At 41.9% G+C, this 26,226-nt stretch overlaps 1 protein-coding gene across 1 annotated transcript; it reads right to left on the bottom strand.

Annotated features, from left to right (window-relative positions):
* Positions 1-17,673: 17,673 nt before the first annotated feature.
* LOC108696493 lies at positions 17,674-22,069 on the bottom strand. Its single transcript, XM_018225927.2, has 2 exons — positions 21,516-22,069; positions 17,674-18,244 (listed from the first exon to the last, which is right to left on the bottom strand). The coding sequence occupies exons 1-2, from the start codon at positions 21,910-21,912 to the stop codon at positions 17,823-17,825; spliced, it is 819 nt and encodes a 272-aa protein (XP_018081416.1). The 5' UTR covers positions 21,913-22,069; the 3' UTR covers positions 17,674-17,822.
* Between the last annotated feature and the right edge of the window lie 4,157 nt (positions 22,070-26,226).

The raw sequence follows: 26,226 nt of genomic DNA, 5'->3' as shown, positions 1-26,226 counted from the left end.
ATCAGGCAGTAATCCCTCTTGTGAAAATATATGACCCAGAAATGACAGCTGAGTTTGTCTGAAGTGGCATTTGGAAAGGTTCAGTTTTAGTCCTGCAGAATCAATGTATTTCAGTACAATTTTTAGGTACTTGTCATGAAGATCCATAGTTGGAGGGTAGACAATTATATCATCCAAGTAGCATTCTACACCAGGTATGTCATGGAGTATAGAAGACATCAGTCAGGCAAAGGATGATTATCCATAACAACTGCTTTATTAGGTTCACGGAGATCAACACACAATCGAATACTTCCAGTTTTCTTCATTGTTACAACAATTGGTGAAACCCATTCAGAGGATTCAGATTTTTCAATCACATCTTGGTCTACCAGTTTCTTTAGTTCCTTTGAGACAGTCTCCCTTATAGAGTAGGGCAATCACCTCAATTTCTGACGTACTGGTTTTACATCTGGTCTCAACTTAATTTTGTGTACAAATTTCTTTGCACAACCCAATGAAGTGTTGCTTTGTGGTGACATTTTAGACACAGGCTGTGTGGCAGGCACTAGTGTTTTAGTAATGAGACTGTCAGGGGGCCTATTGGCTCCCAGCGGGAGTAGTCAGGACCAAGGAGGAAGCTTTAAGGGTAAAAAGTCCAAATTCACAGTACAAAAAGCATAAGGCAATATCGTAAACAAAGTCCAGGCAAAAGTCCGAAGGCAGGCAGAATAATATCAGAATCAAAGTTCAGGCGGTTTCAAAAGTCCAGGAATCAATACAAAACGAATTATAGAACACCCAGGAATGTGGCAAACAAATCCTATAATCGGGCATTGATTCCCTGACCTGGAAGGGTTTTTTATCTTTGAATTTTGCTCCAAGCACGTGACGTCATTGCGCTGGTATCAGGGCGCCAGTGTCAGAACACTGCTGCCATCCACGTGGGAACCATGGGCAACGCCATATTGGATGCGGCGCCGAAGCGAACGGCCTCACCGGCTGGAGTTCCTGACAGAGAACATCATTTAAATGTAAGTTTAATGCAGCAAAGAGATCCCTTCTAAGTATAGCAGTACTCTTAAGCTGGCCATAGATGCAAAGATCCGATCAATTTCAGGCCATATACTGTAATAGTCTATCGAGGTTATAGCAAATCTGCAATCTATAGGAGCATCTGCAAAAGGGTTGACAGTGCATATAAACTTGTGTGAAATAAATGTATCAGCTTTATCCACACTTACTAATGTAACATGTGGAGCAGTGACTTCATGAACATCTGTAGCAGAACTATGGCAGATCTTTGCAAAATGTCCTACCTTTTTGCATTTGCGGCACTTTACAGCTTTTGCAGGACATGTAGCATAATTTACAGTGTGTTGTGTTGAACCACTGCAGAAGCAGTATTTTTTATTTGTATTTGGTGCACGGTTTTGCAGTGTAGGTAAATCCCTTTCCTTAGCATTGTATTTTGTCTGTGACTGTGCATGATTAGGCCCCAGTGCTGGATTCACAGTCTGTTCATTCCCAGCAGTTCCCTGACTGAGAGTTTTAGCCTCTGCCACTGCTGTTTCAATTTGGCTAGCAACTGTAATAGCATTTGCAAGGGTTAAATTTTGCTCTAGGAGCAGTCTCTCTCTAATGCTTGGTGAATTAGTTTTTTCCACTATTTGGTCTCTTAGCATTTCATCTGTTAGATTCCCAAAGTCACAGGTAACAACCAGCTCTCTGAAAGTTGCTACAAATTGTTCTGTGGATTCGCCATTACGTTGTCCACGTTGGCGGAATTTATATCTTTCAGCAACCACATTTACTCTTGGCACGAAAAAGTTCTTTATAGCAGTAAGTGCAGTTTCATAAGTCTCATCAGGTAATGCATACAATATATGCTGTCCCTCTGCTCCCAGAGAGGCCAAGCTCGAATACGCCATGATGTACCCAGCCAGACTGAGAGTTATAGCGGATGGCAGAACCTTCTTCTATATCTATACCAACCCACAAGAGGTAAACAACTGTCCGGCAGACAATAGAGGAGGAGGGAAAGAAACGTACCCCCTGGAAACACCCCAAGACGTATACCTAAAAGCTCAACAGGACTCAACAAGCAACTACTGGACTCATTGGGACAGCAATTGTTTCCTGTGCAACAACACAATCCCCTGTATACAGAACATTAGATAACAGCAGACTGCAGATACCAATCGGACTTACACAATGAGAATTTGGTGGGAGACCAAATCCCGCAACAACTTGCCATTGTTTGGAGTGCGGAGAAAACACAAGGACTATATATATATATATATATATATATATATATATATATATATATATATATATAGTGAATAAAGTACCCCCTCTTGTAAAATATAAGGATATTATAAGTTACCGAGGAGTTTCATGACCATATAAAAACACGAGGCCGAAGGCCGAGTGTTTTTATACAGGTCATGGAACTCCGAGGTAACTTATAATATCCTCATATTTTACAACTGGGGGTCCTTTATTTATTATAATACACAAATTTTAGTGAGTCATGTGACAGAAATTACATCACTACTCACCGTTTATAACTGATGACATCACTACTCACCGTTTATAAGGATATAATTTACAGGATATTCATGGCTTTTGTGTATTATATATAGATAATGCAAGGATCAGCACACTCGTTTGTAGAAAAGCAAAGTGTATTTTATTTCAACACAGCATTGTGTCCAACGTTTCGGTTCCTCCTGGGAACCTTTATCAAGGATGCAGTGCCTTACAGTGCAAAGGTTTAAATACCCACCCCCACATGTGGATTTTGGCGCCCTGGTGACGTCATTAGTCCATATACAGATGTTGTTTTCCAAAAAACAAAGTCTTTCCTGTGTATAGAGTGTCCTTTTGTTCCTACACCACTAGGTGTCAGCATAGTGCCTTGTGTCAAATCTTCTGTGCGCATGTGTCCAATTGGTAACATGGTTAGACGATTAAAACAGTGTTACAATAAAGCAAAAAAAGGAAAAACAAATTACTTACAGATCAAAGGAAGAATACTTTGTATGCATTTCAGATCAAGAGGGGAATATTTTGTATGCATTTCCTGAGGAGCAAAAAAAGTTTCAATCAATATTAGGTGTATATTAAGAAAGTTATTTAACATGTATGTTGTTCATGCCAGGAAACAATTCAATGCTAACTGTCCATTGAGTCCCTTGGGTGTGGCGCAGTCCAGTTCATGTATCCAATACGCCTCACGTTTCAGCAACAAATTGTCAATATCACCGCCTCTGGGCGGTTTCTGTATACAATCTATGGGCATACATTTAAACGTGGTAGGGTCATGTCTGGCCTCTTTCCAATGTTTGGCAACTGGCTGTTGCGCTATGTCCTGTTTATTGGCATCGACCTTTCTGTCCGTATCCAATGCTGCCCTTATAGTGGCCCTGTGCATATTTATCCTCTCTTTCAATTGTCTAGTGGTTTTACCACAGTAAATTAATCCACAGGGGCACTTAATCACGTATATTACTCTGGTTGAGGTGCAAGTGAGCCTATGTTTGATCTCATATCGCTTTCCAGTTCTAGGGTGTCTAAATTCTTTTCCTAGTATGAGAGTGTTGCACATCACGCATCCCGTGCATTTATATACCCCCGGGCGGTTGGATAAAAAATGTTGGACCTTGGGTTGCGAATATTTACTTACTGGGTCGGCGGGACTCAAGTGTTCTTTTAAGTTGGTGTTCCTCGCGAAACTGAATTTCGGTCTTTTGGGAATCCTAGGGGCTAGCGCTTCATCTTTGGCCACTATATCCCAATGTTTGAGTACAGCTTCTTTGGTGGCCTTACTGTGGGGATTAAATTTACTGACATAGTAAATGTCATTGATATCGTTGTCTTTACTATTCGTGGTGGCCGTGGTGCTTTGTAACAATTGTTCCCGTGACATAGCTGCTACTACTTTTGTAGTGTCTTTGATCAAATTAGTTGGATAGCCCCTGGCCAGGAATTTTTTCCCATTATTGTTAAATCCTCCTTACACTGTGCTGGATCGCTGTCAATTCTAATGACTCGCATCATTTGCGATTTGGGAAGTGATTCTAGGAGATGCCTGGGGTGATTACTTTTGTAGTGTAGCAGGGTATTTCTGTCAGTGGTTTTTGTATATATTCTTGTGTGTAAGGCCCCATTTGCTTTGTAGACTTGAACGTCCAGAAAATTTATTTGTTGTACGCTGTAACTCAGGGTTAGCCTGATTGGAGAGTCTAGAGAATTTAGACTATTGACATATCCCTCCAGTGATTCTGATGTACCTGTCCATATGAAGAACAGGTCATCTATATAGCGCCTGTAAAAACTGCCGAATTTTTGAAAAAGCTTATTGCCATAGATATGCTTATTCTCATAGCTGTGCATGTATGCATTGGCATATACTGGTGCCACTTTAGAGCCCATGGCGGTGCCCGTACGTTGTAGGTAGAATTGGGTCTCAAATTTGAAATAGTTGTTGGTTAATATGAAGCCCAGTAGCTGCTTCATATATTCAATTGGTGGGCCAGTGTATAGGAGGTTGTTTGTTAGTAATTGCTCCATTGCCTGTAAACCTGCCTCATGGGGTATACAGGTATAGAGGCTTTGGACATCCATCGTAACTAGTATTAAGCTGTCCACTGGCATCTTCACACTCCCAATTACTTTTAGGAAATCTGTGGTGTCTTTTAAGTAACTACTGGTGGCTACTATACTGGGCTGTAACAACATGTCCAAATATTGTGCCGCTTTTTCATTTAGTGAACCCGTAGATGAGATTATTGGCCTTCCTGGTGGTCTCTCAGGGTTCTTGTGTATTTTAGGTAATGTGTATATCACGGGCACTACTGGGTGTTTGGGTACAAGGTAACCCGCCAGTTCCTTGTTTAGCCAACCCTGTGTTACCCCCATCTGTATTAGTGTCATTAATTCTCTTTTAAACTTCTCAGTTGGGTCATATGTAAGTTTACAGTAGTTGTTGGTGTCCGATAATTGGGATAAAATTTCCATTTTGTAGTATGAGTAGTCCATTATTACTATGGCCCCACCTTTATCCGCATTCTTGATAATAATATCAGTATTGTCTTTAAGGCTTTTTATGGCCGATTTCTCTTCGGGGGTCAGGTTACTACGCCATGTATGCCTATCTGGTGCATCATGTGTGGTATTGCTATTGAGTAAGCGATGGTATATTTTAATTGAGGCGCTATTGCTGGGGGGGTCATATGTGCTTTTGGGTTTTAGGGCTCGGATGTGTGGGTCTCCTTCTCCTTTTGTGGACCAGTTACTCTCTTCAGTGTTCCCACTAACTGCAGCAATGGCCATGTCTCCCTCACTATACTTCTCTTTAAGCTTAAGAAGGCGCGTGAATTTAAAATTGTCAATTATACTTTCAAAAGGGTGATTACTCACTGTGGGGACATAGCTCAGTCCTTTGCGCAGTAATGATGTCTCCGCTGGAGTGAGCTGGTATGCTGAGAGATTGAAAATCATCTCTTCCTGGTCTGTCGCTTCTCCATGCTGTAGGATCTTGTTTTGGCTGGAGTGCTTCCTGCCGGCCCTGCGGGTGGTTTTCCGGGGTCTTTGGGGGATGAAGCCCGTCCTAAAAAAGGAGTGGAGGGTGTGGCGGTCGAGGCTGAAGATGTGGAAGCCGGGTCTGTTGGTTCCGCTCCTCCGGCAGCGCGGATCTCGCGGTCACTGTCGGAGCCTTCGCTGCTTGAGTGGTATCCCAGCGGTCTTTGCGGTCGGCGCGTCACAGGTCTTCTCTTAAAGGAACCTCCGCCCTGTAGCCAGCGATATACTCTGGTTTCTTTGTAATCTTGGGAAACCCTCAATCGCTTGGAGTTTTTGAAGGCAAGTATATCGGCTTTGTATTTCGATACTTGCTCTTGTAATCTATTTAGCCAGTCAGTTTCTTTGTCAGCATAGATTGTTGGCAGGTTTGCAGATTCAAATGCCTCTAGATCGCTGCGAAGTGCTTTCAGCTCCCTTCCCACTTCTTCGGTTACTAGTAAGATTAGATCTAAGGAGCACCGATCTAAAATCTTACACCAGCGTTTGCAGAAGTCTGGGTTGGCTCTGTCTATGGTCGGTATATTGTTTATACGGAATCCCCTTGGGATTTTCTGCTCACGGTAATAGTCAGATAATGAAATACCATGCAGAAGTAGCTCAACCTCCTTCTTCTTTAGCCGCAAAAGCTCATAGTATGCCTCCTTAGCACCGAGGTTCCCAAAAGTATCTGTGAATGTTTCCTTGAACAGTATACTCTGTATTTCCTCAGGAGTGAAGTTTTCCTTTGTGTCTGTCTGTACTGAACCTTGACTGCCGTTATCCATATCCACGATGTGGGCAGAAGTAATTCACATCAGTATGACAATCTTGCGGTGCAGGATACCAATCTGTGGTTATATATGCGTCCTGTGGGTATCAGCACTCGATACTTGTATGAGTTTGAGGTGCAGGATCAAATTAATGATACAGATAATGCAAGGATCAGCACACTCGTTTGTAGAAAAGCAAAGTGTATTTTATTTCAACACAGCATTGTGTCCAACGTTTCGGTTCCTCCTGGGAACCTTTATCAAGGATGCAGTGCCTTACAGTGCAAAGGTTTAAATACCCACCCCCACATGTGGATTTTGGCGCCCTGGTGACGTCATTAGTCCATATACAGATGTTGTTTTCCAAAAAACAAAGTCTTTCCTGTGTATAGAGTGTCCTTTTGTTCCTACACCACTAGGTGTCAGCATAGTGCCTTGTGTCAAATCTTCTGTGCGCATGTGTCCAATTGGTAACATGGTTAGACGATTAAAACAGTGTTACAATAAAGCAAAAAAAGGAAAAACAAATTACTTACAGATCAAAGGAAGAATACTTTGTATGCATTTCAGATCAAGAGGGGAATATTTTGTATGCATTTCCTGAGGAGCAAAAAAAGTTTCAATCAATATTAGGTGTATATTAAGAAAGTTATTTAACATGTATGTTGTTCATGCCAGGAAACAATTCAATGCTAACTGTCCATTGAGTCCCTTGGGTGTGGCGCAGTCCAGTTCATGTATCCAATACGCCTCACGTTTCAGCAACAAATTGTCAATATCACCGCCTCTGGGCGGTTTCTGTATACAATCTATGGGCATACATTTAAACGTGGTAGGGTCATGTCTGGCCTCTTTCCAATGTTTGGCAACTGGCTGTTGCGCTATGTCCTGTTTATTGGCATCGACCTTTCTGTCCGTATCCAATGCTGCCCTTATAGTGGCCCTGTGCATATTTATCCTCTCTTTCAATTGTCTAGTGGTTTTACCACAGTAAATTAATCCACAGGGGCACTTAATCACGTATATTACTCTGGTTGAGGTGCAAGTGAGCCTATGTTTGATCTCATATCGCTTTCCAGTTCTAGGGTGTCTAAATTCTTTTCCTAGTATGAGAGTGTTGCACATCACGCATCCCGTGCATTTATATACCCCCGGGCGGTTGGATAAAAAATGTTGGACCTTGGGTTGCGAATATTTACTTACTGGGTCGGCGGGACTCAAGTGTTCTTTTAAGTTGGTGTTCCTCGCGAAACTGAATTTCGGTCTTTTGGGAATCCTAGGGGCTAGCGCTTCATCTTTGGCCACTATATCCCAATGTTTGAGTACAGCTTCTTTGGTGGCCTTACTGTGGGGATTAAATTTACTGACATAGTAAATGTCATTGATATCGTTGTCTTTACTATTCGTGGTGGCCGTGGTGCTTTGTAACAATTGTTCCCGTGACATAGCTGCTACTACTTTTGTAGTGTCTTTGATCAAATTAGTTGGATAGCCCCTGGCCAGGAATTTTTTCCCCATTATTGTTAAATCCTCCTTACACTGTGCTGGATCGCTGTCAATTCTAATGACTCGCATCATTTGCGATTTGGGAAGTGATTCTAGGAGATGCCTGGGGTGATTACTTTTGTAGTGTAGCAGGGTATTTCTGTCAGTGGTTTTTGTATATATTCTTGTGTGTAAGGCCCCATTTGCTTTGTAGACTTGAACGTCCAGAAAATTTATTTGTTGTACGCTGTAACTCAGGGTTAGCCTGATTGGAGAGTCTAGAGAATTTAGACTATTGACATATCCCTCCAGTGATTCTGATGTACCTGTCCATATGAAGAACAGGTCATCTATATAGCGCCTGTAAAAACTGCCGAATTTTTGAGGGTTTCCCAAGATTACAAAGAAACCAGAGTATATCGCTGGCTACAGGGTGGAGGTTCCTTTAAGAGAAGACCTGTGACGCGCCGACCGCAAAGACCGCTGGGATACCACTCAAGCAGCGAAGGCTCCGACAGTGACCGCGAGATCCGCGCTGCCGGAGGAGCGGAACCAACAGACCCGGCTTCCACATCTTCAGCCTCGACCGCCACACCCTCCACTCCTTTTTTAGGACGGGCTTCATCCCCCAAAGACCCCGGAAAACCACCCGCAGGGCCGGCAGGAAGCACTCCAGCCAAAACAAGATCCTACAGCATGGAGAAGCGACAGACCAGGAAGAGATGATTTTCAATCTCTCAGCATACCAGCTCACTCCAGCGGAGACATCATTACTGCGCAAAGGACTGAGCTATGTCCCCACAGTGAGTAATCACCCTTTTGAAAGTATAATTGACAATTTTAAATTCACGCGCCTTCTTAAGCTTAAAGAGAAGTATAGTGAGGGAGACATGGCCATTGCTGCAGTTAGTGGGAACACTGAAGAGAGTAACTGGTCCACAAAAGGAGAAGGAGACCCACACATCCGAGCCCTAAAACCCAAAAGCACATATGACCCCCCCAGCAATAGCGCCTCAATTAAAATATACCATCGCTTACTCAATAGCAATACCACACATGATGCACCAGATAGGCATACATGGCGTAGTAACCTGACCCCCGAAGAGAAATCGGCCATAAAAAGCCTTAAAGACAATACTGATATTATTATCAAGAATGCGGATAAAGGTGGGGCCATAGTAATAATGGACTACTCATACTACAAAATGGAAATTTTATCCCAATTATCGGACACCAACAACTACTGTAAACTTACATATGACCCAACTGAGAAGTTTAAAAGAGAATTAATGACACTAATACAGATGGGGGTAACACAGGGTTGGCTAAACAAGGAACTGGCGGGTTACCTTGTACCCAAACACCCAGTAGTGCCCGTGATATACACATTACCTAAAATACACAAGAACCCTGAGAGACCACCAGGAAGGCCAATAATCTCATCTACGGGTTCACTAAATGAAAAAGCGGCACAATATTTGGACATGTTGTTACAGCCCAGTATAGTAGCCACCAGTAGTTACTTAAAAGACACCACAGATTTCCTAAAAGTAATTGGGAGTGTGAAGATGCCAGTGGACAGCTTAATACTAGTTACGATGGATGTCCAAAGCCTCTATACCTGTATACCCCATGAGGCAGGTTTACAGGCAATGGAGCAATTACTAACAAACAACCTCCTATACACTGGCCCACCAATTGAATATATGAAGCAGCTACTGGGCTTCATATTAACCAACAACTATTTCAAATTTGAGACCCAATTCTACCTACAACGTACGGGCACCGCCATGGGCTCTAAAGTGGCACCAGTATATGCCAATGCATACATGCACAGCTATGAGAATAAGCATATCTATGGCAATAAGCTTTTTCAAAAATTCGGCAGTTTTTACAGGCGCTATATAGATGACCTGTTCTTCATATGGACAGGTACATCAGAATCACTGGAGGGATATGTCAATAGTCTAAATTCTCTAGACTCTCCAATCAGGCTAACCCTGAGTTACAGCGTACAACAAATAAATTTTCTGGACGTTCAAGTCTACAAAGCAAATGGGGCCTTACACACAAGAATATATACAAAAACCACTGACAGAAATACCCTGCTACACTACAAAAGTAATCACCCCAGGCATCTCCTAGAATCACTTCCCAAATCGCAAATGATGCGAGTCATTAGAATTGACAGCGATCCAGCACAGTGTAAGGAGGATTTAACAATAATGGGAAAAAATTCCTGGCCAGGGGCTATCCAACTAATTTGATCAAAGACACTACAAAAGTAGTAGCAGCTATGTCACGGGAACAATTGTTACAAAGCACCACGGCCACCACGAATAGTAAAGACAACGATATCAATGACATTTACTATGTCAGTAAATTTAATCCCCACAGTAAGGCCACCAAAGAAGCTGTACTCAAACATTGGGATATAGTGGCCAAAGATGAAGCGCTAGCCCCTAGGATTCCCAAAAGACCGAAATTCAGTTTCGCGAGGAACACCAACTTAAAAGAACACTTGAGTCCCGCCGACCCAGTAAGTAAATATTCGCAACCCAAGGTCCAACATTTTTTATCCAACCGCCCGGGGGTATATAAATGCACGGGATGCGTGATGTGCAACACTCTCATACTAGGAAAAGAATTTAGACACCCTAGAACTGGAAAGCGATATGAGATCAAACATAGGCTCACTTGCACCTCAACCAGAGTAATATACGTGATTAAGTGCCCCTGTGGATTAATTTACTGTGGTAAAACCACTAGACAATTGAAAGAGAGGATAAATATGCACAGGGCCACTATAAGGGCAGCATTGGATACGGACAGAAAGGTCGATGCCAATAAACAGGACATAGCGCAACAGCCAGTTGCCAAACATTGGAAAGAGGCCAGACATGACCCTACCACGTTTAAATGTATGCCCATAGATTGTATACAGAAACCGCCCAGAGGCGGTGATATTGACAATTTGTTGCTGAAACGTGAGGCGTATTGGATACATGAACTGGACTGCGCCACACCCAAGGGACTCAATGGACAGTTAGCATTGAATTGTTTCCTGGCATGAACAACATACATGTTAAATAACTTTCTTAATATACACCTAATATTGATTGAAACTTTTTTTGCTCCTCAGGAAATGCATACAAAATATTCCCCTCTTGATCTGAAATGCATACAAAGTATTCTTCCTTTGATCTGTAAGTAATTTGTTTTTCCTTTTTTTGCTTTATTGTAACACTGTTTTAATCGTCTAACCATGTTACCAATTGGACACATGCGCACAGAAGATTTGACACAAGGCACTATGCTGACACCTAGTGGTGTAGGAACAAAAGGACACTCTATACACAGGAAAGACTTTGTTTTTTGGAAAACAACATCTGTATATGGACTAATGACGTCACCAGGGCGCCAAAATCCACATGTGGGGGTGGGTATTTAAACCTTTGCACTGTAAGGCACTGCATCCTTGATAAAGGTTCCCAGGAGGAACCGAAACGTTGGACACAATGCTGTGTTGAAATAAAATACACTTTGCTTTTCTACAAACGAGTGTGCTGATCCTTGCATTATCTGTATCATTAATTTGATCCTGCACCTCAAACTCATACAAGTATCGAGTGCTGATACCCACAGGACGCATATATATATATATATATATATATATATATATATATATATATATATATATATATATAAAGGTAATGGCAAAAATGAAAAGCCCAGCCTGGGCAGGGGGGGCAAAGGAGCACATTTGTATCAGGCAACTCATGAGTTCCCAAGCCAGGGGCTTAGCAGGCGAACCAGCCTTAATTCAATAAGAAGTACTTTATATCTATTAAGGGCTTAAGTTTACCCACAGTTGGGGACAGGGTAGAAGGGGAGGGAAACAATAGGACGGGGATTTACTTGTTGGTTGTTTATGTCAAAAAGGTACTTTACACAGCTGCAAAACCAGTATATGTCAGGATCAGCCCAGTACTTGAAATCTAAGAGGTGTGCACCCTGTCTGCTGCACCTACTCAATGAGCCACTGGAGGCTCTTAGGGCTGATCTTGTTCCCTATGTTATAGGTTCGGGTGTTTTCTATGTTTATAGCTCTCCTCCTTGTTCTCCACCCACCTTGTTTCCCTCATATGTTTCCCATTCCCCATCAGCCTTGCTCAGGGTCATTGAATGTCATTGAATGTGATTGTGTTCTGTGACCCCCCCCTTCCTTGTTCCTGAGTGAGTACCTCAAAGTTCCTGGTTCTTAGCCTGTGTTTCCCCATTTTCCCCTGATTATTGCTTCTTGCCTGATGTTGATTTCTGTTTACGGTTTACCATTAAAACTTCAACCTTATGTCTTCAATTATCTATGGGTGCACCCTTAGGCTTCCAATATACCCACTTCCCATTGAGTGGCCCTTGGTTCCAGTGTTGAACTGCAACTCCCTTGGGGTAGGGAGTATTAGGGCCGAAGATGGCGTCAAGTTAGATTTTTCTGATGAAGAAGACTGGGAGGATCTAAATTCTGATATAGATGAACTACAAACTGCCATCTGGCCTGTGTCGGACTGGCCACCTCCAGTTTTTTGGCCCTTGACTCCTCCTCCGACTGCCTAGTCCTGTTCAAGTTTCAGCCTCCATGCCTGTTCCCCAGCCAGACTCCATTCGCGTGCCAGCTCCCAGACGACTGCTTCATCCTGTGCCAGTTTCTGCCTCTGTACTGTTTGCCCTGGCCTTTGGGCCTGAAGACCTGTTTACCCTGGCCTCCGGGGTGCTCCTGGTCCACCACCTGTAATGGATGCCTGTGCTCTTGGTCCGCCACCTGTAATTGGTTCTGTCTACCTTCTTGTTCTGGCAATGATCTACTCTTGGCTTCCAACCCTGATGAAATTCTTGTCCTGGCTTCTTACTCTGGCCGATAATCCTGTCCTGGCTTCTAACGATGCTCCACTCTTGGCATCCGACTCTGGCTGTGATCTTGTCCTGGCTCCCGATTCTGGCTATGTTCCTGTCCTGGCTCTAGACCCTGGTGACCACGCCCATCTGACTCCTGACCCTGGCGACTTCTTTGTTCTGGTTTCCGATCCTGGTGAGGCTCCTGTCCATGTTTCCAGTTATTTGACTAAAAAGTATGGGGGGGGTGGCATTCGACCCTGGGATTGCCCCTCAAGGGGGGGTATTGTCAGGATCAGCCTGGGACTTGAACTTTAAGAGGTGCACTCCCTGTCTGCTGCACCTACTCTGCGAGCCACTGGAGGCTCTTAGGGCTTATCCTGTTCCCTATGTTATAGGTTTGGGTATTTTCTATGTTTATAGCTGTCTCCTCCCTGTTCTCCACCCACCTCGTTTCCCTCATGTGTTTCCCATTCCCCATCACCTTCCTTTTATAAACCCAGTCCTGAGCCTTGCTCAGGGCTGAGTCATTGAATGTGATTGTGTTCTGTGACCCCCTGCATGACCGGAAAACCTTGTTCCTAAAAAACCTTGTTCCTGAAACCCTTGTTCCTGGTTCCTAGCCTGTGTTTCCCCATTTTCTCCTTATCTTTGTGGATTTCCTGGTAACGACCTTAGTCTGACCCTGATTATTGCTTTTTGCCTGATCCTGCTTTCTGTTTACAGTTTACCATTTAAAACTTCAACCTTACTGTATGTCTTCGTCTTCAATTATCTATGGGTACACCCCTGGGCTTCCACCATACCCACTCCCCACGGAGTGGCTAACTGCAGTAACAGCAGCTCCCCGCTGTAAACCTTACAGTATACCTCTAAAGCCACTGTATAAATATCTAGGCTATTGGAAATGTCATATAAGGTATTAAGTTGGAATGTCAGGGGGCTGAATGACCCAATGCAGTTGGTAATGGATTATATTAAAAGGGGAAACGCTAAACTGGTATGCCTCCAAGTAACTCACTTAGAAGGGACCAAGATTCTATCCATTAAAAAACCATGGGTAGGCTGGCAATACAATGCCACATAAACTACTCACTTCTCAGGGGTAGCAATACTTATTGCAAAAACAGTCCCCTTTCAATTACAAGAGATACCACAGACCCATTGGGAAGATTTATATTTGTGCACGGGTATATTGCTAAACATGAGATAATAATTGCATCTGTATACATCCGCCCTCCATACAAGGATGACATTATGACTCAACTAGCAGAGTTTCAGGGTTCCCACCTCAGAGCATACCTGGTTGCAATGGGAGATTATAACACAGTACTGAACCCTGAACTAGACGGCACAAAAAGGGCAAAACAACCAGGGAAAACCCCACAAATTTCAAAAACCTGGTGAGCTCCCTGGGAATGGTAGAAGCATGGAGGCATACATATCCTGCAACCCATCAGTACTCCTGTTTTTCAGCCTCGCACTTGACCATGTAAAGAATCGAAATGGTCTTAGTGACCCACAAAACCTTACCCTTAATAAGCCACATTTCTTATAGAGCAAGAGGGGTATCCAACCACTCACCACTAGTACTAAACCTAGGTCTATCCAGGACCCCCATAACCACCAAGATGGTCACTTAACTCTGTATGGCTAAACTTGTTGGATAACCAAATCCAGCTAGACCAGACAATAGCAGAATTTTTTCAGTTAAACCTATTAAGCACAGACCAGCTTATTATATTTGATGCCTTCAAAGCTTACTTTAGAGGTACTCTCAATGCAGAGATTATTGCCCTAAAAACACAATCCAAAAGGGCGCAATCCCAAATGGAACTAAGAATGCTGGAAGTGGAGAAAGATCTGGTGAGCCACCCCACAGCATCACCAATAGAGCAGCTGAAAACTATACAAGAACAGCTAATGCGTGACAAAGCGCAGCATAAACATTTTTTTCCAAAGCCAGGGTGTTTGAACAAGGGGAAAGGGCAGGGAAACTACTTGCGTATGTGACCTCCTCACAAAACCCACCTACAAGAATTACGGCCTTAAAAAATGCACAAGACACATTATCTACAGAACCAGAAAGGATCAAACAGACACTCGCATTACGCTTCCAGCACTTCCACATGAATATAGACAGTTCTTGGAGGAAATCACAGAAGCAATAAACTCCTTTCCCCTGGGTAAAGCAGCAGGAGCAGACAGGATTTCCATCAAATTATATAAAAGACCTTTCAAAATAATAGCCCCTACATTGCTATCAGTGTATCAATTTGCTGTAACCCAGAAATGTCTGCCAACCCCAATGTATGAGGCCTCCATAGTCTTGATAGACCCATCTCCCTATTGAATGCAGGCTTAAAAATCCTAGCTAAAATTCTGGCCTTCGGATTCGGTTCGGTATTCGGCCGAATCTTTCACAAAGGATTCGGGGGTTTGGCCGAATCCAAAATAGTGGATTCGGTGCATCCCTACTTTCGACGTGGTCGAATGGCCATATCTGTGGAAAACCCTAGAACGATTCAACATTGGCCCTCAATTCACAGCTTTTGTCTGCCTATTATACACAGCTCCCCCCGCATCCATTAGAAAAACAATGGGAATACTTCCCCTTTTAATCCACATAGGGGCACCCGCCAGGGTTGTCCCCTGTCCCCACTCATGTTTGCTTTTGCTATAGAACCATTTGCCCAGGCCATTAGAGAAAATGTACAGATACAGGGCTTCCAAGTGGGTAGTATACATGAAAAAATAGAACTATACGCTGATGATACACTAATATACCTGGGAGACTGGGGGAACTCCCTACAGCAACTAATAGTAGTTACTAGTTAGAAATTCTTGGAAGTAGCAGGTCTGTTTTTGGTGGACCTGCTAGGCCCAGGGGAAAACCTCTCAGATTGCACATTTGAGGTAGTGGATAGGTTTAAATATCTAGGCATAACAGTATCACTACCAATTCATAGATACTTGAACTTAAATGTTAACCCGCTATTTAAGATGGTCACAGAAAAGTGCCAAGCGTGGGATAGTTTACCGGTAGGATCAGCCGGAAACATATACCTGATAAAAATGATCTTAGCCTGAAAATACTCTATATACTCTGGCAAGCCCCAGTATGGATTGACAATACATTGTTCACACAATTAGAATCAACGTTCAAAAAATTCATATAGGGCAAAAGCAGACCCAGAATATCCCAGTCAACACTGACAAGAAGGCCAGGTAAAGGGGGGATACTATCTGGCTGCCCAGCTGGCCCATTCCCCCACAATGCTAGATGACCAAGTAGATCAACCACTATACAAGCTGTGGAGGGCCGCCACCTCAAAAGACCAGAGCAAATACAAGCTCTACTAGCCCGTGGCTCCTCTACAAGTAATGTGATTGTAAACATGAGCAACAAGGTATGGCACAGAGCCCAAACGACAGTCCCCAAACTTGTAAAAAGGATTCCCCCAACTGAATGGGCAAGCACAGATACACTGACACTGGAAAATGTGTGGAAGGGAGACCGAATAATTTCATTTGCGGACCTGAGAGTCCAAAAGGGCCTCCCAAACACACAATAGTTAACCTACCATGCAATCAGTGCAACCCTGACTAACTATAATGGGAAACAGACAATAGAGCTTGGGCATACAAAAGTTACACAAGCACAGCGCTGGATTTTGTGGGCGGGCGCCCCGAGACCGCGCGGTCCTGGCGCCCGCCTGCATACACCCTTCCCTACGAGCATGCATGCGCTCGGGAACTGCGATCCCCAGTGCTTCACAGACATCGGCTGGGCGGCATGCCGCCCCTAATTTTTTGCCGCCCTAGGCCTGGGCCTATGTGGCCTCGCCACAAATCCTGCCCTGCACAAGCAGTGTGGAGTACAAAATCCAAAGGTAAACTATCCCAGCTTTACAAACTATTAATGAATGGGAAGTTGGGAAAAGTCCCACTTAAGTGCAAGGCCAGCTGGGAAACAAATTTTGAACAACTTACAGACCACCAATTGGAGAGAGCCCTCAAAGCACCCAACCTGGTATCAGTTTCCCCAAAGTATAGACTCCTGTACATGATACACAGAGCCTTTTATACGAGGCACAGACTGCATAAGATGTATCCACAGACTTCACCACAATACCAAAGATGTAATGTCAATGTGGGAACACCAATACATTCAGTATGGGAATATGAAAATAGCTGAGTTCTGGGAGAAGGTCAGTGTCGGACTGGGCCGGCGGGAAACCGGGAAAAAACCCGGTGGCCCGGGCTCTTGTGGACCCCACCAGGCCAGATCCTCTTCTTAGTAGCACAACCCCACTTTGTCAGGGTTCGCGGTGAAATCAAATTGACAGGGCAACGCGCTTGTGCGCACTGACGTCACGCTGCACGCATACTTACAAACCAAATGGACAAAAGCTAGGCGGCGCTCCAGAGCGGCGAGGGGGCCCTGGGGCAATAGCCGGTGGGCCCCAAGCCCCCCAGTCCGACCCTGGAGAAGGTACTATCAAAAAATGTCAACCTGTATGGAAGTGGAACTCCCAAAAGACCCCAAGCTTTGTATTCTAATTATCAACCCTAAAACAATCACCCTACACACGGCTAAAATATTCCTGTCACAGGCACTATTCTTAGCCCGTAGGCAAATAATCCCTGAAGTGTAAACGCCCCCTCCCCAACTACGAGAACTGGGCAATTACTATGTACAAACAATGTGAGTTAGAAAAATGCATGTACACCCAATCTGGCTGAATGGAAAAATATAGCTTTATATGGACGGTATGGTTAACAAACAATGAGGTTTAGAGGTGGAAGGAACATAGGAATCCTATGGTCCCAAGCAAGGGCCAATAATACACAAAGATAGGCTGATCCCTGGTACCTGTGGGTGGCAGGGTGGCAGACCCCCCCCCCAGAGAGAGAAAGAAAGAAATAACTATTTGGTTAAACCACTTAGACCAGATGTAATGCTGTATTATGTACCTAGCAGACAGAGTGCACAGGATGTTTGTTGCCCCTGTAAACTGCAGCAGAGGAATTTTATTGTGTAATTCTGGGTGAAGCAGTTACATATTATATACATATTATTACAGCAGTTTAGAGGTGGATTAAATATTTAAAGATGTACAGCAGAATGATTTATTGTTTTAACATTTTTTTAAGCTGAACGAAATTTGAAATAATAATGTCTTTTAAATCACGGACCTCCCTTTGCAACTCCTCTACTTTTTCCTCTAGAGATTTTGGCGAAATTACACAGGAGGGCGTTATGGATGTAGATGGGGAAGACATTATCAGTGGAGTTGTTTGAACTGCAGAATGTCTCCGAGGAGGTGCAATAGCAAGTCCTGCCAGCCTTTGTGAGGCCCTTGGTGATAATCTTGATGTTGTCACATAAGAAGACATTGGTGATAGAGACGGTCCTGCCATATTCATTGGTTGACGTGGATGTGGTGTTGAAAACGCTGCCCCTTGTGGTAGTGGTGGGGGGTTTTGGGCAGATGGATATGCTGATGGTGGTAAGGGCAGTGGATGGGCCACTGCTCTTTCCTGATTACGTGCTATAAAACAAAAATAATATAAACATATTAATTTATGTTACGTGGGACATATGTATCCCCCTTCATATCCCCTACCTTGCATGCCATTGGATGTACAAGCTATGGAGTGCCAGTGGGCACAATGCTCAAGTAAGTCTAATCTTATTGTCAGATTATAGCAGGTGTTTAGACACACAGTCTTTGTTGCAGCAGTTTAACAAAGACCTTTCCTGTTTCTTCAGCATAATAAACCCATGCACATAATAAGGTCCATACAAAATCAGTTTGCAGAGCTTGGAGTGGACGAATATGACTGGTCTGTGCAAAGCCCTAACCTCAACGAAATTGTAAAAAATGCTGTTGCACTCTAGGGGCTTTTGCAGTAAAAAAAACTTTATTGGAAACGACGTTTCAACCCTCAATGGGGTCTTTAACTTGACATAATACCATTATTAGCACCAGGGCATTATCTCCTTTAAAGTGTGTGCAGTAGCCTCTATTGCAACAGTGTGTTTAGAAAACACATCTTTCTTGACTACAAATATACAGGGAAGTGTATATTTAACATGTATGATAAGGGCTGAAGGGGGATGCGTAGTTCATGGTAAATATTACCTCCCAGTCAGCAATTAAGCAGAAGCTAAAAGCAGACCTATTGCTGCTGCTCCCACACCTATAGGCTCTTCCTTGGAGGAGACAGGTCTATCTTTGTGTCTGGACGATGCCCCAGTGTATGCGGCTGAGTAATTCTGGCTGATCCTAGTGTGAAATAGGAAGCCTGTGAGAGAACTAAGGGGCCAGTGGAGACAGAGAGAATGTCTAAGATTGAGATACAGTACATAGCATGCCAAGGGACCTGTGACTGGAGAGACAGAGTCTTTTGGAGAAATTGCAGCAGTGAAGCTGACTTGGAATTAGCTGGGGAGGGGCATTATGTGAAATGACACCACAAATTTGTTGAAAGGGTTAACAGCAAAGTTAGCTTTTAACATGATCTGAATTTGAGACAAATTATACAAATTAAATAAAAGTATTATTAGTAAATTAACTGATACTAATAAAGACATGGGGCAGATTTACTAAAGGACGAAGTGGCCGTTGGTAGCAAAAATTTGACAGAAATCCAATCTGCAGGGAGATCACCAATTTACTAACAGACGTAGAAGACAATTTAGCATTAGAGTACATCGCTAATGTAGTTTCACACCTTATCACCAGGCAAATTTTCGTTCAGGCAAACGATCGTTACTCCACAAATTCACTAAGGTGCGAATTTTCCATAACATTACCCCTTTCGCCAGAGTTTCCTTTGTCAGTGACATCATATTCTGTATGCCAAAGTGTCATAAAAATAATTAAAAAAACGCTGATGACGATATAGAAATCTTAAAAGGTAATTCTTTGCTACAAGAAACAAACAATTATATCCAAAACTCACTTCAAGAAACTAGACCACCCGCAAGTTCACCCCCCAGGACTCAGCGCCGATTCAGGGGAAAACACCACCTGAGGCGGCTCCTGCAATGCCGCCCCCCTCCCCGGTTTACCAGTCGGGAGGGGAGGCAGGAACTCTACTGCGGAGAGCGCAATTGCGCTCTCTCGCATTAGTAAAGCCGAATTTCCGGTTTAAAAACTTCGGATCTTATAGGTACCAGAAGCGGCTTTTTGCCGCCCCTGGAAACCTCTCCGGCGTGCCGCCTGAGGCGAGTTTCTCAACTCGCCTCGTTGACTCACCGTACTAATAGGCTTTTGACGTCTTACTTAAGGTAAATAAACCTAACCTGTTTCTTTAGATCTGGGAATCTGTATTCAATCTCGGAATATTGATATATACATAATACAAAACCATGGAAATGTAATGTTATGCTAGCTTTGTTTTATGTTTCTGTTTATTATCTCTTTCTTCAAATGTATCACATCCTATATGGCATGCATACTTCCTTAACAATGATGACTAATACTTGGACTCATATGGTCCATTGCTGTATGTCCATTGTCCATTGCTTACAAAAACCTTTAATAAAAACAACTTATATATAAAAAAAAAAACGCTGATGTTTTTCATATTTTTAAGTGGGATTGTCTTTAAAAGTTGTACCTGTTGAAAAATTTGGTTTACTATTTTTTTTTAAACTTTTAAGGGGCATGCCACATTTGTTTTAGGGTGGGCTCATGTCTAGGGCATTAGAGGATCTCTTTTGTCTTTATTTTGCTTTCTTGGACATTTTTAATAATAGTGGCCACTTCAAGCATTTGCACCAACATCTCTTATAAAGACATACAGTATATAAGACCTTTATATAATCGCCCTATTCAAATTGACTTAAGCGTAAGTGTACTAAAGATAGGCAGAATTGACCGTTGGCAAAAGTACAGTACGAAATGATTGCACTGACGAATTTACATTAGCAAAACTTCACCAGCGTTTGGCTGCAGAGACACAACTTCATATTTAGTGAATTAGCATAATGGTAGAAAAGTGGTGAAAAGTGTGGTGAAGCCTTCACAAGCCAAAATTCACCTTTTAGTGAATTTGCCCCATAGGATGCAGTATATTGAAAACAATTATTCAGAAAGCTTTGAATTACATGAAGGTCCCAAGCATTCTTGATAATAGATCCTATACTGGGTTACAATGTAGAAAATGTATAAATAATATATAAATATTGTCCATAATTAGTTTGTTTATACAGGTATGGAATCCCTTATTAGGAAACTCATTATCCAAAAGCTCCAAATTAAAGGAATTTTAAGGAGATAGATCTATTTTTTAAATAATTTCCTTTCTCTGCAATAATAAAGCAGTACTTTGTGCTGCCATATTGGTAGCAAAACAATTTTATTGGTATGGTAATCCAGATTACAAAAAGATGTTATCTGAAAAATCCCAGAGTTAATGCTGACATTTGCCTTGTGTAAATCACATCAGCTACTACAAGATGAATTAGGCTCATCATGTTCTGATAAACATGTACACAGCATTCACTTTGATGCTAGAATATTTGCAACATTAGTGGATGGTGTGTTATAGACAATTATAATGAAGTTTAGTAAACATACACCAAATCCTGTGATATATATCCTATATACAAATTATGTGCAGCAGTATAGAGGCCAAAAGGGTTCTATGCTGTAGGGGGAAGGACTCAACTCAGCTGCACCTAGGTTTAAAATTCCCTGAAATATTGTTTTGTATCAAACACTACTTAAATATATGGTAGGCACCTTATACACTTCGACTCAACTGGTTTGTTAAAAAGACATTGTGTATATGTGAAGCTTCCAATTTTACCTCTTTGCTCTGAAGAATGTCTGGAAAGCTGTTTGGTTTTCACCAGAGTACTCAAAGCAGCATCCATTTTGAAATATTGAACAACATCCATCTGTTTTTGTTGCAAACTATTTTCCAGAGGCATCAAATTTCCAGTGTCTTTAAATGTCTTCTGTATCTTAGCAATAATACGTTGAATTTGTCTTTTGTAATTATTCCACGCTATTTGGCAGTCTTGTGCTGTTCGCCTTGTGTGATCAACCTTACTGACTGCTTTTGCTATATTTTGCCAGTTAGTATCTCTATTTTTTTTATCAAACAATTTTACTGCATTTTTAGGAAATGTTTTTTTTGAATAGGCTATGACTTTATCTACAAGTGTATGCTTTTCCGTTTCAGAGAATTTTATTTGTTTCATCTTTGTAGCTTGGGTGCATGAGCCACTGCTTTGATGTGGAACTGAATTGCACTAGATTTTCTTCTGTTAAATGTGAGAGCTTAGAAAAGCCCACCAAAGCAAGGGTCACTTGTGTTTCTGTAAGAGAGAGAGAGAGTCACATTTTATGTAGAAATATACTTTTAGAATATAAGAAATAAAAAGGAAACGTATTTCAGTGAAAGAAAAGGTTTAAGTGACGAGTATGAAGCCCAGCTACTTTTACAAATAGAAGCGGCCAGTTATTAGGTCAAGTTATTACAATGGGGTACTTCAATTATCCAGACATTGACTGGGGTAATGGAGTTGCCAAGACAGAAAAAGCTAGTAGGTTTGTAAATATGCTGAATGACAACTTTTTATTCCAGCTCATTCAAGAACCTACTAGGAATAACTCTCTTTTGGACCTTGTAATAACTAACAATACTGAACTCATCTCTAACATTTGTGTGGGTGAGCATTTAGGGAATAGTGATCATAACATGGTCTCCTTTGAGATTCTGTTGCAGAAGCAATTCTATAAGGGAGTAACTAAAACACTAAATTTCAAACGTGCAAACTTTGACAGTATAAGGGCATCTCTGCAACATATTAAGCGGGAAATGCTTTTCACAGGGTTAAACACAGAACAAATATGGGAAGACTTTAAAATGCTGCTTTATAAATATATATTTCAGTATTTTCCACTTGTAAGCAAGGAACGTCGTTGCAAAGCAAAACCTTTTTGGTTCAATAGAAGCGTTGGAGTTAAGGTTGGTAAGAAAAGACGTGCTTTTAAGGCTATCAAGTTAGCTGGGACAGCCAAAACAGGTAGGAGGCCAATAAATCATGCAAAAAGCTACTGTATCAAACAAGCTAAAATCGATATGGAAAAGTGTATTGCAGCAAGCAGTAAATAGAATCCAAAATTATTTTTTAAATATCTAAATAGTAAAATAATTAAGCAAGAAGGGACGGGACCCTTAATATCAGAAGGTTGATGAGAACAAATAAAAAGTCTACACAAATGAGGAACCCGTTAATGAAGGTTTCCTTTTAATAGTCCCAATTCTAGTAATACAACTAATGATGCATGTTTCACACATGAGGAAATTCAAAAGAGACTAGAACATGTTAAGATAAACAAAGGTTTTTTATGTAGCAGAAACCACCGTGCAACTCCTACTACCACTTCTATTGAGCAGCGAGATACGATTACCAATGGGCTGTTATTTATTTCTAAACGAAGTACATTAACCCTATATGCCTTCAGTGGTTATATCCCATTATTATGTATTACTATAAAGTAGACCAATTAATTTCAATTGGATCACGCTTAATTATATTACTTAATTGTTTAATTACATTACTTAATTGTGCTCTCTCTCTCAATTCATTGATATCTGTGTACAATAAATTACCTCAATAATTTAAAAATAAATATAAAGTGCTGGGTGCTTCTCTCACTTCAATTGATTACCTTAATTCATTGGCATAGGTGTATAATAAATCAATTATTTATTTAAAACTAAAGTGCTGGGTGCTTCTCTCACTTAATTCAATTACCTTAATCAGTGATTCAATTCATTAACTTCCGTGTAATCTAATTCACTCAATTAATTAACTAGAATTAAAGTGCTAAGTGCTTCTCAACAATAATGAATTCAATCATAAAGTGCCAACCAGTGCTAATATCAATTTCTTATTCACACCAACCACAATCAACTTGTTAACCAAGTGGAATTCCTATTACACAATTTTAAAAAACAATATTTCACTACAATCCAGTTAATTCACAGTCCACTCACAAATCAATGTATTCTTTAAAATAAGTAGGAATTAGAAAAGGAGAGGATAGAGGTGGAGTTTTCCCAATTTCTACTAACTGGTATTTTTCTATATGAGCACTGGGACACAGCTCTGCCTTCTTCCTCTTGTGGTGTCCCAGGGCCCAGACAATTGAATTAAGTGAGAGAAGCACCCAGCACTAGTTTTAAATAAATAATTGATATATTATACACAGATGCCAATGAATTAAGGTAATCAATTCAAGTGAGAAAAGCACTAAGCGCTTTATATTTATTTTTATTTTTAAATTATTGAGTTAATTTATTGTACACAGATATCAATGAATTGACAATGGGGAGAGCACAATTAAGTAATAAGAATGGGATATAACCACTGAAGGTATGCAGGGTTAATGTACTTCTTTTAGAAATAAATAAAAATATAAACAAAGGTCCGGGACCAGATGTATTCATCCCAGGGTACTTAGAATGCTTAGCTATGTGATTGCCAAACCTCTTTACTTATTTTTTCAGGATTTCTTGAGGTCTGACATGATGCAGAGAGACTGGCGAATTGCTAATGCGGTGCCGCTATTCAAAAAGGGATCCCGTTCTCAGCCTCAAAACTATAGGTCAGTTAGTCTGACATCAGCGAAGAAAGCTTTTCGAAGGGTTAGTAAAGGATAAGATACTGGACTTCATAGCAAATCATAATACTATGTGTTTGTGCCAGAATGGTTTTATGTGTATTAAATCTTGCCAGACCAATTTAATTTCTATTTATGAGAAGGTGCGCAGGGACCTTGATTCTGGGATGGCAGTGGATGTCATCTACTTAGACTTTGCTAAAGCATTTGATACAGTGCCACACAGAAGGTCCCCTTTAGCAATTTCCCAATTTCCCTATCACTTTTGGCCCATGCGCAGTGTTCGCGAACCAGAAGATTGCTCTAACTTCACTTTCGCCATTACGCCGCTCACTTCACAAAGATTACCGAAGAGAAGAAGATGGCTCCAGTGAGCTCCGCTGCGCTCACTCTGCATGTGCGATCACTATTTCAAGAGGGGACAGAATTCTGGGGTAAGATTCTGCAGGGGGGAGGCAGGGAGGGGGGCAAATGGAGGGGGGCCAGAGGGAACTTAACATAGTGGGGGGTCTATTTCTCCGTTAAGAGGGAAATAAATGAGTTGGAGAGTGTGCAGAGACATGAAACCAAGCTGGTTAGAGGGATGGAAGATTTAAATTATGATAGTAGACTGTCAAGGATGGGGTTGTTTTCTCTGGAAAAAAGGCGCTTGCGAGGGGACATGATTACACTTTACAAGTACATTAGAGGACATTATAGACAAATAGCAGGGGACCTTTTTAACCATAAAGTGGATCACTGCACCAGAGGCCACCCCTTCAGACTAGAAGGAAAACACTTTAGTTTGAAGCAACGTAGGTGGTTCTTCACAGTCAGGACAGTGAGGTTGTGGAATGCACTGCCGGGTGATGTTGTGATGGCTGATTCTGTAAATGCCTTTAAGAGTGGCGTGAATGATTTCTTGGACAGACATAATATCAAAGGCTATTGTGATACTAAACTCTATAGTTAGTATAGATATGGGTATATAGAATTTATGTAAAGGTATGGAGGGGTGTATGTACTGTATGGTTGCTGGGTTTTCATTTGGAGGGGTTGAACTTGATGGACTTTGTCTTTTTTGAACCCAATTTAACTATGTAACATATATTTGCCAAACTGACAAAACATTATGTTTAAATGAAGTGTCTCAGATGTGACAGATCCTACAATAACTACATTATAGCTACATTATAATATATGCTTACATTGTGTTGATAAAAATGATAAAAAATGGGAGGATACGTCAATTTGTTTATTTTCCCTATAGATTTGCTTAGTGGAAACAATAACAAATGTGTATAATTTTTTTCCCCCTGCTTCATATTCTCAAAGATTACGGAGCCAGTCTGTATCAGTTTTTGCTAAAGCCATAATGCAGGACAATTACATTCATCCAAAATGTGTCATCTTTACAAGAGTAGCTGGACAAATTGGCAATACGAGTAGCCAAGTGCACCAGAGGCTAAACTGCAGGCACACGAGCTGAAGGTTGGGCAGAAGGCACATGAGCTTAGCCACTATGGGTAGAAGCTTAACTGGCATAGTCTGGAGCATATATAGAGTATATAGAGTGCGAATGACCGCTAGCGTCTATCTCCTTTACTAGCGAAGTGATGTCTGCACCCGTAGCGGTAACGCTGGCAAATCGTCGCCAGTGTTAGTCACTTCGCCCTTTAGTAAATCTGCCCCATAGGCTTTGTGGCCAGCACAGAAGAAGACATAAGCTGGACGGAGAGCACAGAAGCAGTCACTGGCGGGGACATGGGCTGGATGGCCAGCACAGAAGCAGACATAGGCTGGGTGCTGTCACAGGAGTGGATACAGGCTGGATGGCCATAGCTGGATGACATAGACTGGCCAGTCGGCATAGGTGTGGACAAAGGCTGGACAGCCAGCACAGA

This window comes from Xenopus laevis, chromosome 7L, assembly GCF_017654675.1.
Source record: "Xenopus laevis strain J_2021 chromosome 7L, Xenopus_laevis_v10.1, whole genome shotgun sequence".
In the NCBI taxonomy this organism is placed as follows: Eukaryota; Metazoa; Chordata; class Amphibia; order Anura; family Pipidae; genus Xenopus; species Xenopus laevis.
Note: the sequence above shows the minus strand (reverse complement) of the source record. Positions and strands in the feature narration are given on the sequence as shown.